At 37.1% G+C, this 19,399-nt stretch overlaps 1 protein-coding gene across 1 annotated transcript in view; it reads right to left on the bottom strand.

Moving 5' to 3' along the window:
• LOC121384270 (Fanconi anemia group I protein-like) overlaps positions 1-19,399 on the bottom strand; it is a 62,029-nt gene that overhangs the window by 28,978 nt on the left and 13,652 nt on the right. Inside the window, exons 9-21 of the mRNA XM_041514587.1 lie at positions 18,519-18,648; positions 17,407-17,499; positions 15,936-16,072; positions 13,564-13,738; positions 12,798-12,885; positions 11,575-11,776; positions 9,535-9,649; positions 6,624-6,746; positions 5,748-5,816; positions 4,435-4,536; positions 3,260-3,454; positions 1,862-1,983; positions 950-1,123 (exon numbers count right to left, since the gene is read on the bottom strand). Coding sequence (XP_041370521.1) covers positions 950-1,123; positions 1,862-1,983; positions 3,260-3,454; positions 4,435-4,536; positions 5,748-5,816; positions 6,624-6,746; positions 9,535-9,649; positions 11,575-11,776; positions 12,798-12,885; positions 13,564-13,738; positions 15,936-16,072; positions 17,407-17,499; positions 18,519-18,648 — 1,725 coding nt within the window. The remainder of the gene's footprint in view (positions 1-949; positions 1,124-1,861; positions 1,984-3,259; positions 3,455-4,434; positions 4,537-5,747; positions 5,817-6,623; positions 6,747-9,534; positions 9,650-11,574; positions 11,777-12,797; positions 12,886-13,563; positions 13,739-15,935; positions 16,073-17,406; positions 17,500-18,518; positions 18,649-19,399) is intronic.

The raw sequence follows: 19,399 nt of genomic DNA, 5'->3' as shown, positions 1-19,399 counted from the left end.
TGAATAATATATATTTAAAGTAGCATTATTTAAACTAGCATGATATAACATTTTAATTTGAGGGGTGTTTTTTTCAAGCTTAGTGAAAAACATTTTAACATCTAAAATGGAATCATAAACCAAAAAAAAACACCCACCCAGCAGTAAATTTAATCTCCATTTATGATCATTACCTGTAATTCAATAAGACAAAATTTACTCTTGACACAATAATGCCGTTTTTAGCAACTAATTTGGAATATTTCAAATAAGACAAAAATCTCTTGGTTTTATAGAAAACAATTTCATTCATATAAAATTAATATTAAAAAACAGCCTGAACAGGCAGCCTTAGTTGAATTTTTTTATAAACCACATGAACAAGAGGTAACCAGGCATCGAAATAAGTCGAGATCAGTCGTTCAGGTTACCGGGAGCTTACCAGGTTACGAAACACCGTTCTCGACAAAAATTTCAAAGAACGCTAGTTTCATTTCCAAACATAAACCAGGTATTGCATTTCGGACTTCCACGTCTCATTTTCTCGTAAGGAATTGCACTGATGTTAAAGCGCTCTTGTGCAACTGCAAGCAATTATAGTCATTCCGCATTTAAGCGGTGTCCACTAGATAAATTTATTTCCGGATTTCGTTTTCTCATACAAAATTGCACCGTTGTTTGGGCGCACTTATACAATTGCAAGCAATTTCGGCAATCAGCATTTAAGTAGCACCCACTAGATAAATTTACTTCCGGACTTCGTTTCTCGTAGCGATGATTGCGTGCACCAATACAATTTCAGAACGTCTGCGTTAAAAGTAGTAGTAACAGGAATTCAATTCTAACTTTCATATAGTTGTGGTAACCTATAGGTTACCAGACTATATTTTGTGGCAACCTGTAAATGGGTTACCAGACACAATGCTTATTTCGATGCCTGGGTAACAGTTATTCTAGATGAGTCAATCACCTCAATAGTGCCTTTACCATGGATACCACACATGGCAAAGACATCAAACTCTGCGGTAACTTCCCGGATGATTTTCCTTTCTTCCCAGCAGCTGTATTGTTCTTCTCCCGAATCACGTTACTCAGCTTGTGATAATTGTCGTACAGATTTAGAATCTGCTCACTGCCAGCCAGGCTAAAACAAAATAAATTCATAAAAATTCAAGTCCCTTCTTTCTTCTTTTGAAAGAAATGTTTTATTTAACAACGCACTCAACAAATTTTATTTACAGTTATATGGCATCAGATATATGGTTAAGGACCATACAGATATTAGGAGAGGAAACCCGCTGTCGCCACTTCATGGGCTACTGTTTTCGATTAGCAGCAAGGGATCTTTTATATGCACCATCCCACAGACAGGGTAGTACATACCACGGACTTTGATATACCAGTCATGGTGCAGTGACTGGAATGAGAAATAACGCAATGGTGCCACTGACGTGGATCGATCTTACACCGACTGCGCGCTGTACCACTGGGCTACGTCCCACCCCTCTTCTTTTGAGGACAGGGTATGACAAGGATTGCTCGTTTATAATGATACACTTTAAAAAAAAAAAAGGTTTACTATTTTAAGTAGAATTTGCTTAGTCTCAATCCAAACAGAATATGTGGGTATTTGCCATAGGATAATATTACGTACCCTAAAATCTTGGAAATTAATGGATATATTTTGTAAATGTTTAGATAGATGATAGTAAGAGAACTGCTGTTTACAACTGGTCAAGTCACATGATATGTAGTATCCAATTTCAAAACATTTCAAACCCATAAACACCTAGTAGGGACACTTATAGTCTGTTTTGTTTTTATTACCTACCCTCAAATTATTTTCTGGCAGAAACCTTGAATATATGACAACTTTAGTTACCTGAATTGGCCAGACACAAACATGTACTCCATGAGAGTTTCGTATGTTCCCAGGACAAGGATAGCATATATATTGTTTTTGATGCCAACACTATTCGCCAGAGAAAAATCTGCTGATTTATCCTGAAAGAGAAATAATTTAAAAATATGATAATACATGTAAAATCATCACAAAAACTTTGAACCAGAGAATGCATCTACAGAAAGGGTTCGACTGTACAACCCAAACACCTCCAGTGAACACTCTTTCGACTAAGCTAGACAGCTGTTTTTTCACTAACGTCTGCAAACTATTTTAACTGCTTCCCTGAATAATTTGGTTTACTGTGTAGCGTAAAAACCAGTCTAGCGAACATTAGCGACAAGCGGTTGACTGAACTTACCCAGAAGTCAGAGTAGCATTCTAGACAAACTGGCTAGGGATTTTCGAAGCTATCTTAGCGCTACGAAATCGTAAAATGATCGTAGGCTCTAACATCATAGCCTACGATTGTTTTACGATTTCATGGCTCTAAGATAGCTTTGAAAATATGGGCCCTGGTCATAACATGCCTGATCACCATAAAGAACAGCAAGACAAATGTGACAAGATAACGCTGAACACAAAGATATACTATTCATTCTGCTAATTATCAAAATGATCTCCGCTATCAGTTTTTGCTTTCAGTATAATGGTGTTCTGCAAATTTTGAATAAACAGCAGTGTAAACATTCCAGAAATATCCATTTTTACAAATGATATCGAATCTTTTGTTTTTCTAAAACACAAATGCTCACTGGTCAATAGTGCAGGTTAGGTAATTTAACAGCCAGGGATGGGAAGTGGTGAACTGTAAAAAAGAGGAAATCTAGAGCGGTCCTGGAAATTCTTGAAATCCTAGGTTAAAATCTGTGCCATCTGACACATTTTGGAAGAAAGAACGAAAAAAATGCAAGGAAACGCAATGTTCCATGAGAGGAAAACAGCTGATCCAAGGAGAATTCCCACCCCTGAACAGCAAAAGACTAGGTCAGGTTATTTTTAGCACAATTGGCAGGTCTGGTTAGATTCTGCCCTTCCATTTTGATGTCAAAGAGCAAAACACATGAGCCAAATATTACAATTCTCCCATCTACTAACCAATCACCTCACTATGGCCGTATAGAAAAAGAATGAAATGTTTTATTTAACGACGCACTCAACACATTTTATTTATGGTTATATGGCATTGGACATATGGTTAAGGACCACACAGATATTGAGGGAGGAAGCCCGCTGTCAGCACTTCATGGGCTACTCTTTTCAATTAGCAGCAAGGGATCTTTTGTATGCATCATCCCACAGACAGGATACCATGGCCGTACGGGTAACCAAACGAGCATGATTGGTAATTTACAAAATGAGATGGAAACCACGGACCAGTTCAAAGTCTTCCATGTCGCAGGTCGCCATTCTTTTGGACAAAGACTTGAGAAGATCTTCCAACTCGGACAGAATGTGGACCACTTCGTCTTCATCATCATCGTCGTCATCATTGTCGTGACTACGTTCACGGTCCGACTGTATCCGTCTTGATTTAATTACACACAGCTGACAACACGTCAAGAGGTGAGCCTGAAACAAAACACAACTGTATGCATCATAGCACTAAGCAGCAATAAAACAATATTAATTTAGATCTATAAAGTCAAAGTTAAAATCTGTTTTGTTTAACGACTCCACTAGAGCACACTTGATTAATTAATCACCGGCTATTAGATGTCAAACATTTGGTAATCCTGACGCGTAGTCATCAGAGGAAATCCGCTATATTTTTCCTGATGCAGCAAGGGATCTTTTATATGCACTTTTTCCACAGACAGGAAAGCACATACCACGGCCTGTGACCAGTTGTGGTGCACGGGTTGATTTAGTCCATCCCATTCTTCTACAAAAATGTGGGGTTTTTGTAAATAATTTCTGTTTTGTTTCACATAAGAATTTTCTTCTGTTTTGGAAATAATAATAATAAAAAAAAATTCTGTCTAATTTAGAAAACAATCAGCTCAGAAATAAATCAACTTGTAATAAATTCCATGGTATGAAAAAAGAACTATAGATACATCTTAATTTAAGTAGTGTGTTCACCTCAATGGACCCATTCTCTGATTTGGGGGGTTTTCCCGTCCCAACCAGTGCCCTACAACTGGTATATCAAAGGCCATGGTATGTGCTGTTCTGTCTGTGGGGAAAAGTGCATATAAAAGATCCCTTGCTACTAATCGAAATATGTAGTGGGTTTTCTCTAATACTATATGTCATTAAACAAAATAAAATTTTCATATATTAATTATTATTTTATGAGTGTTATTATTTTTCACAGTAAACAAAGCAAAACAAAATATCTTAATTTTAAAACACGTAGCTGACAACACATCAAGAAATCTTTCTGAAATTAATATAACAAATATTCTTAATCAGGTGCTTATATCTGCTTATGAATTAAAGTAAAAATGCACGTATCATTAATGTGTGTTGGAAGAAATGTAATTGTAATGTAAGCAAACCAAATGATCATGCAAGTGAAATTTAATGATCAGTACACTGGTACTAACCAAAGGTTCTGCTAGATAGACTTGATCTCCTTGTGCAAGAATAGACAAATCCAACTTTAGTGGCGGAATGACATCATCTTCACTCTCAAAATATTTCTTTATCTGTTCAAATAAAATCAAAAAGTCCTTTTAAAATATCTATTTAACTTAAAGGTGGCTGAAACATGATCTTGCAGCAAAATTTTAAAGTGAAAAAATAACTTTAAAACAGCAAAAATGAAATAACACGTAAAATGAAAGATAACAAGTGGATAAATCAATTCATAAAAAAAAAAAAAAAAATCCCAACCACAACCAAAAAACATGATTGTCTCGATAAAATAGAGAGTGATTCAAAGGATGTCTAGTCTAGACCCTTTGAGTGAAGGAGAAAAAAAGGAAGAGTTATCATGTGTCAGCAAACTGGAGACACTGAAGACCCTGGAAAATTATAGCCATTTCATTGACTGTTGCAATGTTAGGATCAGTCTATTGGAAATAGTGGAAAATGCACCTAGTTAGAGGTCAGGTTAAGTATGAAAAGAAATGTATTTGATCTCTTTCCTTCCCATTCTCGACTGTAGTCGAGATGAGACCTGTCTTTCTAAACAGAGCTGTCAACATTCAAAGGAGTTATTTATCTTGATTCTGTGAATGCTAGAAGATGGTATAATAATAATAAATATTGATGACATAAAAAGCACATGGGTTCGATTTTTTAATATTTGTAAAATATTTCTTTTAAAACATAACAGATATATTCCCCGAAAATAATTTATTGAAGAAGATGGTTGGGATTACTCGTTGTTGAGTAAAAGTGAAAATCAACTTGGTGAAAGTGTTATAAATAATAACAACATCAATGATCCTGATCACATAGTTTTTTTTAAATATGTTTAAAATTAATTAAGTTCTGTAAATTTTACGTTGGAAACTTGGTTCAGTGATGACCTTTCTGATTGTAAAGCTATATGTATAAGAGTTAACCACCACACTATAGACTTGCAGTTTTAAAAAGAAAGAAAGGAAATGTTTTATTTAAGGACCATACAGATACTGAGGGAGGAAACCCGCTGTCGCCACTTCATGGGCTATTCTTTTCATTAAGCAGCAAGGTACCTTTTATATGCACCATCCCACAGACAGGATAACACACACCACGGCCTTTGATATACCAGTCGTCGTGCACTGGCTGGAGCAAGAAATAGCCCAATGGACCCACCGACGGGGATCGATCCCAGACCGACCATGCATCAAGCGACATTAGTTTTAAAAAAGAAACATATAACAGTTCTACTACCTTTCCAATATGGTTCAAGTACTGACAACAATACCTGATGTAGGAGCAAATCCAGGATGGGTGCTTGAAGCTGAGTGTTCCGATCAAGAACCTCATACAGACCCTGGAAGAGAAATTAAAGTATTATAAGTAAACTGTGCTGTGGAGAAAGATTAACAAGAATTTTGCTAAATTACATATCTTACATGCTACAATTGGATATGGTGTAAAAAAAATATTTGTAATAATAAATAAAAAAATCTTGATTTGTTAAACAATTTATGATAATTTAGTTGTATTTAAAAACAATACATAAATAAAGTATACAAAATAATTTTTAAAGTGAATCATTTGAATCACAGCTGTGGCATAAATTTAATTAATCTAGGACTAACAGTTTGTGAAAAACAAACTTAAAAACAGAAACGTAATAGAGTTAAATTTGAAAAAGTGACTAATATTCAGCATTTTGAAAAGATCAGTTATGATTTTCTTTCTTTTGTTGTTACATAATATATATTTGAAAGACTCAGGGTTCAAAATAGCGGCCTGTGAAAAGCGAAAAAGCAGTCCATTTTTTAGACCTAGCAGGTAAAATAGAAATTCACCCACTAAAACCACAAAAAATTCACAAGTCATTTTTTTTCAACAAAGAGAAGTTTCTACAATTCTTTCATCTGCTATTTAACTGTTAATTCTGTTATATTTTAATTCCATAATGCCCAAAATCCATATCATAATTCTGCACACACTATACCAAACCCTCATATCACTGCATGCTGTCTTTTTATCCATCAGGCCATATATCGTTTCTTAGCAAGACATATTTCTTTTGTCCTGCTATTATAGAAAAATAACAGCAGGTCATATTTTACTTGCTATTTCTAGCCCTGAGACTACATGCCAGGTGTGGTGATGGTCATACAAATACCTCATAGAGCAGGAGTCGAACATCTGCTTGCTGTGAACAACACCGGCGGAGATTTCCTATGATCTCGAGACAGAGGGCTTCGTTACTGGCCGGGTTGTACGGTCTGTGCACATCAACTTGGATCTGGAGACGGAAAGGAAAGGAATGTTTGTTCAGTGACAACTCAGCATATTTCAAACTGGCTATTTGGTTTTGAAAACATATGGTTATACTGACACTTGGTTTTCAGAATGAGAAAATCAACTGCCATCACACCCACAGACAGGACAGCACATACCACCAGGGAACATTTTGTTCAGTATTGCGGTGCAAATCGCTACACAAGTTTTAGAGATCGCGACACAATTTTAAAACATTAAAACAGTAGTTGTCAATCAACTTTTAATTGACTAGAAATATCGCCAATCAAGATTTTGAAAACAAAATGTTCCCTGATCATGGCCTTTGATACCAGCTGCACTGGTGGAAAATATGAAGAAAAATAGGAAATAAAAATTATAAAACATTCAAACCAATTACGTTGATTGGCATTATGTGCATAAAGGATGGGGTGGAGGCACTGGTTTTTTTTTATGATACCAGTGTTTTGTTTCATTACTAGTTATTTTGACATGTGGTCTAAAATGTGGAAAAAGAATCTGAAAATATGACATCAAATTGATATATCTTATTTTAGTTTTCTTTTGGCTTTTCGGCATGCTGAGATCAAACTCAACTACTGTAATGAGGTGGGGAAGGGGAGGAATGCATTTAGCTGAGAAGTGAAGTTAACATATGAATGAATTTTAAATAAACAAGCATTCTGAGTATACTGCTAAAGTGTCAGTCACACTGTTACGGTGTTTGGCTACGGTGACTCATGGTGCTTGAAATTGGGGGGGGGAACCGTGGGTAACCGTAGTGAGTCCGGCGGAAAACCATAGCAAACTGTACCCATCCGGGGTGATCCGTGACGAACCGTAGATCATCACAGATGTTTTAAGCTGTTTAAAACTTCAGTGGCTCATCTTAACTTGCCGCCGTTGATGCATATCGTAATGCCACCATAGTGTAATCTTAGTACCACCGTGTCTCGCCATAGGACCACCATACACCTTTCTTTGGCCATCCATGGCCATCCGTGGTTCACTGTATCTACTCCTATGGTGACTTACAGTGACAAATGGCAGCAGTAAGGTGACCCTACGGAAGGTGTCCCTGTCAAACCGTGACAAACCGTAGCACCACCTTCATAGTCCTTGATGACACCGCAGTAGTCGCAGGCAGCGCTACGGTGCACCGTAGCCTACCGCGGGGAACCGTAGTGGGGTCCGTAGCCTACCGCGAGGAACCGTAGTGGGGTCCGTAGCCTACCGCGGGGAACCGTAGTGGGGTCCGTAGCCTACCGCGGGGAACCGTAGTGGGGTCCGTAGCCTACCGCGGGGAACCGTAGTGGGGTCCGTAGCCTACCGCGGGGAACCGTAGTGGGGTCCGTAGCCTACCGCGGGGAACCGTAGTGGGGTCCGTAGCCTACCGTGGGGAACCGTAGTGGGGTCCGTAGCCTACCGTGGGGAACCGTAGTGGGGTCCGTAGCCTACCATGGGGAACCGTAGTGGGGTCCGTAGCCTACCGTGGGGAACCGTAGTGGGGTCCGTAGCCTACCGTGGGGAACCGTAGTGGAGTCCAAAGCAATACTGTAGTCTTCCGTAGTGAAACCGTGGGTCACCGTATAATAACCTTAGCACCACCATGGCAGACTGTCTCTTTGAGCAAAATTGGAGCCAGAGCTATGGTGAGATACGGTTCATAGCACCGGGACCTACCATGAGATACTGTGGCCATCACCGGGACCTACCATGAGATACCGTGGCCATCACCGGGACCTACCATGAGATACCGTGGCCATCACCGGGACCTACCATGAGATACCGTGGCCATCACCGGGACCTACCATGAGATACTGTGGCCATCACCGGGACCTACCATGAGATACTGTGGCCATCACCGGGACCTACCATGAGATACTGTGGCCATCACCGGGACCTACCATGAGATACTGTTGCCATCACCGGGACCTACCATGAGATACTGTGGCCATCACCGGGACCTACCATGAGATACTGTGGCCATCACCGGGACCTACCATGAGATACTGTGGCCATCACCGGGACAGTGTGACTGGGGCTTTAAGCAGTACTGGGCCCAAAAAAAATTCATAACTCTGGGTATATTGCCATGAAATTCAAAGTTGATATCATCTGTGACAGTACATATTAAAGCTATACATACAATTTCAGATTAAAGTAAAGTTTGTTTTATTTAACGACGTCACTAGAGCACATTGATTTTTTATCTTATCATCGGCTATTGGACGTCAAACATATGGTCATTCTGACACTATTTTCAGAGGAAACCCGCTGTCACCACATAGGCTACTCTTTTTACGACAGGCAGCAAGGGATCTTTTATTTGCGCTTCCCACAGGCAGGATAGCACAAACCATGGCCTTTGTTGAACCAGTTGTGGATCACTGGTCGGTGCAAGTGGTTTACACCTACCCAATGAGCCTTGTGGAGCACTCACTCAGGGTTTGGAGTCGGTATCTGGATTAAAAATCCCATGCCTCGACTGGGATCCGAACCCACTACCTACCAGCCTGTAGACCGATGGCCTGCCACGACGCCACCGAGGCCGGTAATTTCAGATTAATGTCGAGGAATTGTGAATTTTTTTTCCAGAAAACTATATGTAGGACAGATGGACAAACGGACAGACAGGACAGGACAGAGATGAAACCTGCAGTTCCCTCTGATTGGATCAGTAGGGGAGAAATAAAACAAACACATTTCAAATCATCCAGTACACAAACAAAGAGAGAATTTTTTTTTTAATTTCTGATGCTAAAACGTTCTGAATAATGGAAATATGATACCTGACTCAAGGAGAATGGCTGACTGCACTGACTAGAAGGTAACCCACCGATGACCTTGAAGTTTTTCACAATCATTAAGAAGCCGAAAACACCAATCTTACGAGCATCGACTTGCCTGCAAAAGAGTTAAAAAACATATTAACCACACATTTCACTCTCACAATCATGTGTGACAGCAAACCTTGGAAAACAGAAACTTACTGAGAATAACAAAAACAAAATGCTATAATTACACCAGACATCTTAGGGCTGTTGGAACTATTCCACCCAACCCTACCACTTTAAAATGACCAACAAAATATCCCAAAAATACACATAAAGACACCTACAATCCCAAACTCAACAGGAACACAAAGACATAACAATGACATGACCCACTAATTTAAAATATCCCAAAAATACACATAAGAACACCTACAATAACAAAGAGTTAAAAATTACATACGACAAAAACTCCAGAAAATCTTGCTGGGTTTTCAAAAGTAGAGTATTATTGTGACCTTTATAATGTAACAAATCTGTATATTTCTAATACTTTCCTGAAAAATCTGATTCGTTGTCTGTCCTTTTTCTACTTATGTTTGGTTTCTTAATTTTATTCTTGGTTTCTGTACTTCTTATACTAACATCTTCTAGCACACTATTAGCACTTTAATCAGCCATTCTATGAATCAGATTGTTGATTGGTAAAGTTACAGGAACGATCATTCAGATCCATTGATTTTCCAAACAGTGCATGAGACCATATAATATTGTAATGTTTAGGCTTGGATTTTATAATCAATATCACGTTATGTAATATTTGAGGAGGGGTTAAAAATAATGTTATATTGTATTTTGGGATACCATTTGAAAAGATAATTAAGTTAGAATTGTTTATTTTATTTACGTAATTTCTGTTGTACCGATGTATAATTTTCGGCAATATTCGGCTATAATTAAGTTTGTCGATAATCTTCATTATTTCTCACGAAGAATTGTTAGGATAGGTTAACCAATCGTCATGTCCAATTAATGTCATGTCATTAATTTGGACCAATGAGAGCCATTCCACTTATTAATGCTAGATTTGTCCATCAGTTTACTCACTTCTGATTGTTCAACCAAAGGTACAACATGTGTGTATGTTGATTGTTTTTTTTTATGTGTAGCTTTTTGAATGGCTCTCTCTTACTCTGTTATTATTCCAAATTGTTTTAGATTTGTGAGAACCGACAATGGTAAGCTATTTATTTATTGTGTAATTCATTAACTAAATGGTAGTGTATTTTTGTTAGTTGTCACCGTCACGCATTGCATTACCGTAAACCTCAGAATTATTGTTAGGCATATTTTGTATTGACACTTGAGAGGTTACTAAAATATTTTTGAAAGGAGATTATTGGAATTTCAAAGAGAGGAATTGAGTGAAGGAAATATCATTTCTATCTCGTAAATTTCCAACTATTCTATGTTTGGGAATCTTGTGGTTTCACGAGTGGGAATGAATGTTTAGGTACGTTTTCGATGTTTGCGATTGATCTTCATTCTCTTAGCATAAACAAATGGTAATGCATATTGGGTTTTTATTGTTTCATGGGCGGGGAATTGAATGGTGGCCGAGTTGTGGGAAATTTGAATAACTATGATGTAACATGGACCTCTCAATGTCAATCATGAAATCTATTAAAATCTTAATTATTTTGCTGGTTAACTGTAATTGATTTTTATGATCTACTGAAACCCTTAAATAAACACTGTGAAAAAGGACGACTTATGTGATTATTTTATTAGTTAGTGAGAAAAGTTAATCGTATGTTTTTCATATTGGAATTTAATTTTTGAAGTCTACGACCGAAAGGGGTAGCCGAACCCAGCAAGGCATTTTGAGAACTGTATTTAATTCGATTCTAGCACCGGTCTATAAGTGGGCACGTGCTGAGAAAGCGAAATCATTACAATATCAAAGAGGACAGGATAAGTTTTTGGATAAATTCTGGAATTATGCTTATTTTTCATCTCTAGTAGTCTACTATCAAATTCAAAATTATCAATTGTCACCTGGAAAACATGGATTTTCTCAGAACGAGAATGAGTGAATCTTTGAGTGACATGCTGAGTTTCAGTAGAGGCTGAATGGCAGTCATAAGTCCCTGGGCCGATGCAGGAGGCAGAAACGAGAGATAATCAAATGCTTCACGCACTTTTGGAACCGACTCCAGCAATATCTGAGGTGCTGATTTCACTGTGTCAGCTAACAAATCTGAAAACGTCGTCAATTAAAACTGATTTAAAAAAACTGAAATTTATTAAGAATAAGTACGTTAATTATAAAAGAATTTACAAACCCATAATTATATAACAAACTAAATCATTTGTGTTAAAAATATACACTGTACATGTACAGGTAGCATTAGTGATAAAATTAAACAGAATTTCTCCAAAATGTATGAATATATCTTTTACGAGCTAAAAACATTTTAAAATTAATGAATGGAACATAAATCAAGTCAACTATCTGTCTGTCTCAGCAATTATGTATACAGTGAAACTTTGTTAACTTAATATTGAAGGAACCAAATAAAATAGTTTGAGACAACAGTGTGTCAAAATAAACATCACAGAGTCTAGTATTTGGTGAAACATGCTGTGGGACAATTTGTCCCACCTCAAAATATCCTTGGTTAAAGAGATATCAGAGATCAAGATAATAATATTTGACTGCATATGAATGTATGTGTTTAACTTCTAGTAATTGGAATGCTTGGTCTAAAAAATAACAGCAAAACCTGCTTCTACTTCATAAGGTATGCTTACTAAATGTAGATAGGGATCTTTTAAAAGCACTTACCAGCCTCGGTGGTGTTGTGGTTAAGCCATCAGACATAAGATTGGTAGGTACTGGGTTTGCAGCCCAGTACTGGCTCCCACCCATAGCGAGTTTTAACGAACGACTCAATGGGTAGGTAGATGTAAGACCACTACATCTTCTTATCTCTCACTAACCACTAACAACTAACCACTAACAACTAACCACTAACAACTAACCACTAACAACTAACCACTAACCACTAACCCACTTTCCTGGATAGACAGCTCAGATAGTTGAGGTGTGTGTCCACGACAGCATGTTTTAATCATAATTGGATATAAGCATGAAAATAAGTAGCAAAAAAAAGAAAAAAACAAAACAAAAGCACTTTCCCACAGACAATAATACTCAGTCAACGTATTAAACCAGGATTAAAAAAATCCAGTAATATTTATCACTGTACTGTACGTACCTAGGTAATGTGACACTGGTGATGTAGCCTTTGTGATGACTCGGTTAAATATCTGGTCCAGTATTTCCGGTCGCACCACTTCATGAGCCTAAAATTATGTGCAACCAATGTATGAAATGCATTTTAACAAATGTTGAAAACTTTAATCGCCTTCTTTTTTCATGAATACTTATCCTAGCCTCTGGGTAACACAGTGCATATTTCCACACACACCCCGTCCTATGGACTGGTCAGAATTTACCCAGAGGCCAGGATAAGATGAAAACAATGTGTTGATATGAAGTGCACTGAATGCACAATATGAAATATTGGTTACGGTACGGTCAGAATTGTTTTTTTATTTCCCTATATTAGTAATAGTAATATTCAGATGTCATCTAAAGGTTAGATAGAGCTTTAAAACACTAACATTGGGGGGTTGGGGTGGGGGCAGGATATTCTTATTTACAAAATCGAGTTAACAGCAACATTTTACTTTTTTCTTTTTTTCACTAGCCGTCGGGCATAGTAGTTATTTACTAGCCCAACATTGAATATCACTAGCCATGGAAGTCGGGCTAACATAATCTAGAAGCCCTGTGATTAAGAAAGTGAGAGAGGAAGAAATAATAAGGGATAAAATCCACCTGGGGTTATTAACCCAGAGCACCTCCAATGAGCATTTTAGCACTGCATTGCTATCGGCCAAAAGAAAAAAAAGAAGCTATTTTAATTGTATTATTTCTAAGAATATCCTATCAGTGTATACTCAAGTTTCAGTGCAAACCTTGAAAGTGTTGATAAGGATCCTAGCTCCAAGTTTACAGGCTGAGTTGGTCGGTGTGTTAACCACAACAGATTGAGTCTCGATCCTCCCAAAGATGGCCTTAGGTCCGAAGCTGTCCATCAGCAAGAAGCCAAGTTGTACAAGACCCTGCATCACCTGGTCCCAGCCAATCACGCTGAAACAAGCAGTGTTTAACATTTAAAAATGTCCTTTATTATCCATATGGTTCAACACAATAGAGTTAATAATAATCATAAGAAGCACATGTGTAATAACAAGTGTAATGATGTAATTGTGGGAAGCGACGTCATAACATGACGTTGCTTCTCCAGTCCTAGCTCAGACTGTGCATTTAAAATATGACGTCATTTCGTCGTCACCTTCTAGTTGTGGCTGAAACATTTCGAGTTGGGTTATAACATGGATAATAAAGAAATTATTACACTTGCGTGCGAGTCATACTGGTTTTACGAAACGAGTGTCAAGATTCATGTATTATCCTCGCTCTCGCTCGGGCAATACAAAAGTCCTGACACTCGTTTCGTAAATTCAGTATGACACACAAGCTCGTATAATAATCTCTATATAATTTGCATAAATGAAGAACATAACCATTTGATAAAAATGCCATCCCACCCCCTACCTGAAAGGCAATCTATATGAAGTCATATCCTATACATTTTTAATACCCTCTCTCCCCCAAAGTTGCTGGCATCTTCCAACGCATATGTGTAACAATAAGAAAATGTTACAGTTAAAGTTTGTTTTGTTTAACGACACCACTAGAGCACATTGATTTATTTATCATCGGCTACTGGATGTCAAACATATGGTAATTTTGACCTATAATTTTTTTTTTTGAAGGGATCTTTTATATGTACCAGTCCAGACAGGGTAGCACATACCATGGCCTTTGATATACTAGTAGTGGTGAACTGGCTGGAACTTAGAAGTTTGTTTTGTTTAATGACACCACTAGAGCACATTGATTTTTTAATCATCAGCTACTGCATGTCAAACATATGTGGTCATTTTGACACAGTCATTGAGAGGAAACCCGCTACATTTTTTCATTAGTAGCAAGGAATCTTTTATATGCACCATCCCACAGACAGGATAGTACATACCACAGCCTTTGGTATACCAGTCGTGGTGCACTGGCTGGAACAAGAAATAGCCCAATGGGCCCACCGACGGGGATCTATCCTAGACCGACTGTGCATCTAGCTGGAATGAGAAATAGCAATAAGAGAATAATTATGATGTACTGAATCAGAATTATTACTTATTTTCATGTTTATATCCAATTACGGTTAAAGCACGCTGTCGTGGACACACACTTCAGCTATCTGGGTTGTCTTTCCAGGAAAGTGGGTTAGTACCGTATATCTTCGCCTGTAAGTCGATCTCGGCTATAAGTCGAGTCCCTAATTTCAAGCCCTGAAAACATATTTTTTTTATTGACCCGTTTATAAGTCGACCCATGAAAAAGAACTTATAAATATTGAAGTATTTCTTATTTTCAGCACATGAGAACAATAATGTACAATATTTGAACAAATGAAAATTATTTTACAAACTTTGGTTTTAACGTTTTGTACATCGCAAACAAGTAACATAGCATCAAAACGAAATATTCCCTTAGTAGATAGTGAAAGCTGTTTGGCTGTTACCGTATGGCACTGTACAGCATGGTTTTGTGCACAGACAACAACTTTATTTATAAACACTGACAACAGATCACTACAATAAAACTGAAAGTATCAGTTAATCACATGTTTTGCCGCCATATTAATACATGTAAGGAGGATAACTCTGGAAAGTACACTGGTTTTTATGTATGTCCCTATTGCTCCAGTGAACTGCAGATATCAGTCTAAGCTGAAGTTAATCACCAACAAAACATTGTTTGAACAACCATTAATGCCAGTGACCAGATTTCAAAATAAACTCAGGCAACAGGTAGTTAGTATTGTTGACATTTTTGCTATTAGTGATGACTGTTATTTTAACTAAGTGGACTGTTCTCTTGGCATGCGAGTGAGATCGCACGCCATTTTGCATAACCAAAACTGTTCTAATGTAAAAAAAAAAAAAGGGTTATAAAAAACAAATGTGTCAAATTAACATATTTGAGTATAAATACAGGGCAAACTTCATCAATAAAACTTGTAAAATAATCCCCAAAACGGTAATATTTTTGGGTGAAATGTTTTTACCCTCTTGCAAGTCGACCCCCCAAGTTATAAAATAATTTTTGGGTGAAAAAAATTTGACTTATAGGCGAAGATATACGGTAGTTAGCTACAAGGTAAAATTACATACACTACTGTCTAATTAAGAATGAACAGTATCCACATTGATGTAACAACCTGTTTGTAACAGTCTCTAACACAAGATCTTGGACGTCCAGTGTTTCAGCGACGACTTCCCGCACACAGAACGACTGCTGCTGTCGGTCCAGATCCTTGAAACTCTTCAAAATGGTCATCTTCAGAAAATCAAAAATCTGAAAAATGGTGAAAATAAAAGCATCCAATGAATAATCTAATACCTATAAAATTTATATTACTCAACACCTGCTAAGGTACACATGTTCAGTATGAAATTTGACAAATGAGTAAAATCACCATTTACTAAAATATTTTTTAATGAAAAATGGCTATCACTTGTGAACACTAATACACAAAAGCCACAGGGTAAAATTCCGTACACTAAAAGTTTTGAAATTAATGGATATATTAAAAAAAAATGTTTTTTTAGATAGATAATACTAAGCAAACCGCTGTTTAAATTTTTTTTTAAAGTACAATTTATGCAGAGTCCAATTTCAAAAGATTTCAAACCCATAACATGGTTCATACAGACCTGGTGAACAGAAATTCCAGTACTTTTCAAGTACTTTTCAAGTATATTTTTTTAGTTTTTCAAGTAGTCTTTGGCACAATGTTACAAGCAGTTTAACACACACACATCACTAGTTAACTACAGCTGACCGTTTTTCAGCACACGACTGGTTACCTGTCTCGCTCATAAACCGGTTCAACTATTAGTAATGCACTGTTTCCAGTAGACAGCAGCCCAGTCTACTTTAATCTTCACACTGTGGTGCATATAGCAAGCGCAACAAGGACTTGTATGCCAGTCTATCTATATCGGCAGCAACACATATCACTTCCGGGTTTTGATTACGACAAATACCCGAGAAATACGTCAGCAAATACTTATTATTTTTTCCAGATTTTAATCAGTAAGAGAGACATTCTGCTTGTAAAAAAACCTCAAGTACATTTCGGCAATTTTCAAGTAGTTTTTAATGAAATTCCAGTACTTTTCCAGGACCTTTTCTGAATTTGCAAATTTCCAGTACTTTTGAAGTACTACGTCAAAATTCAAGGACTTTTCCAGGCCCGTGCGAACCCTGCATAACCACCTAGTAGGTGCAGTTCTATTTTTAATACCTGGCAGAAAACCTGTGTTAAAGGAAGGGACAATTAAGGCATTTGGCCTGGTATGCATATTCAACGATATATAATGCACATTATTGCCATAGGAGTGGGGCTACCATAATCTAGAAGACCCTGATTGTGTGAAGAAAGAAGAAATACATTGCTGAACTAAATAGCCCAGAACCATCCTGATTTGACTATTGTGAAGGCTACAGTAACAGTAACTGCACTTTTATATGAGACAGACTAGAGACAAAAGCTAACATAAATCACAAAAAAAGTGTATCAACAGAAATGTAAACAGGATGATCTATTCTATAGGCTTTAGTATTTAAAATGTACTTAAGATTGTGGCATTAATATCCATATGATTATTGAATTTGTATATTATTACCTGGTCTTCAAACCTGTGTATTCTGGCTATAGACAAGGCTAAGGCCAAATTAAATGGTTCTAGAACATGAGTGGGACTGGATAGCTGAGTACTCTGGAAAAAACAGGAAGACATTAATTTAACAAAATCATGAACAAAAGATCGTCAAAGAATTAAAACATTATTAGAGATGAAATCAAAAGTGTGTTACTAGTTACTTCATGTACACATGCATTACTTTTTATTATAAGCTCAATTCTAGCAACAAAATGTGTGTATGTCACTGAAAAAGTAATGAACAGTTCAGAACATTCCAAAAGCCAATCAAATGAATCTTCTATTGGGAGGGAGCGAAACATAGCCCAGTGGTAAAGTGCTCGCTTGATGTGCATGTCAGTAGACCCATTGGGCTATTTCTCATTCCAGCCAGTGCACCGTGACTGGTATATCAAAGGCTATGGTGAGTGATATCCTGTCTGTGGAATGGTGCATATAAGATCCCTTGCTACTAACAAAAAAAAATGCAGCAGATTTCCTCTCAAAATTACAAAATATTTGACATTCAATATCCGACGATTAATAAATCAATGTGCTTTAGTGGTGTTGTTAAACAAAACAAACTCTTAACTTCTATTGGGTCCTAGGCAACCTGTTCTGGTCATGTAACAGGTACGTTTTTCTTTCTCCTTCACTTTCTCGGACTCTTGTGCATGGTTATGGGTTTGGACATGTTTTTAGTAGTGGATCTTGTTTATCCACCTTTATCTTGCTTTTGATGTTTTTAAAAAAAAAATCGAATCTGGAATTTAATTAATATTAACTTCTTTAGTTACAAACTTTTAGGGTCTCCTAAAGAGTAGATCTCTGGGTGGTATCATGAGTTTTCCTCAAAAACCCTAAGGTTACAACAAACCCTTAATCTTGCTGTTGCTGTTTTTATTTTGTTGAATGAAAGTTAATCTGGGATATAATTAATATTAACTTCATTAGTTACTTAATAAACTATACACAAACCTTTAGGGTCCCCTAAACTCTTGATCTCGAGGTTGTATCATGATTTTCCCTCAACAAACCCTAAGGTTACACCCAGCTGAGAAAAGCAGAGTATGAAGTGGAACATCTGTAAGACTTACTTTTAAATATTTAACAAACTCCCTGCCGAGGTCCTGGTCCTGTTTGACAGCGAACATGACATGGAGAATGACGGTTCCTTCTGTCTGGCGTAAACATTCCACACCCAGGTCTTCACACATCAGGTCTTCACTGGGAAAAAAAAAAAAAAAAAAAAATTTAAATCAATAAAATAAAATAAAATCGCAATATTCAATCTAATAGTTCAAAATTTTAAAATTGATAAAAAAATAATCAGGAAGGAAATGTTTAATTTGACGACGCACTCAACACATTTTATTTACGGTTATATGGCGTCAGACATATGGTTAAGGACCACACATATATTGAGAGAGGAAACCCGTTGTTGCCACTTCATGGGCTACACTTTCCGATTAGCAGCAAGGGATCTTTTATATGTATCATCCCACAGACAGGGTAATACATACCACAGCCTTTGTTACACCAGTTGTGGAGCACTGGCTGGAATGAAAACAATAATAATAACAATAACAATAAATAAATATAATATTAAACACAAATACCTCATTACACCAGAGCTCGAACTTGGTGACGACAATTACCATAGTTGCAATATGAATTGCTTTACCGCTGGTCTTCTTTTTACACACTGGATAAAAATTACTGCTGTCAGCAGAAGGGATCTTTTTTGGTTTTTAAATTTATTGACAACTTTACTGGTTTAAAATTGCTGTAAGCAGGCTCGTAACTGCCAGAAGTAAAACATTTTTACTTTCAAGCCATGCTACATAATTTATGTCTAATATGAACGGCTAGAAAACCTGACAGAAACTACACTAGCATATTCAAGCAATTAAAGACTGCCCTGTTTTACGAAGTGATCTTAGCACTAGGATTACCTTAAGTGCGTGAGGTAGCTATG

This window comes from Gigantopelta aegis, chromosome 10 (genome assembly GCF_016097555.1).
Source record: "Gigantopelta aegis isolate Gae_Host chromosome 10, Gae_host_genome, whole genome shotgun sequence".
In the NCBI taxonomy this organism is placed as follows: Eukaryota; Metazoa; Mollusca; class Gastropoda; order Neomphalida; family Peltospiridae; genus Gigantopelta; species Gigantopelta aegis.
The sequence above is the reverse complement of the archived record's forward strand: the minus strand, read 5'-3'. Positions and strand labels throughout refer to the sequence as shown.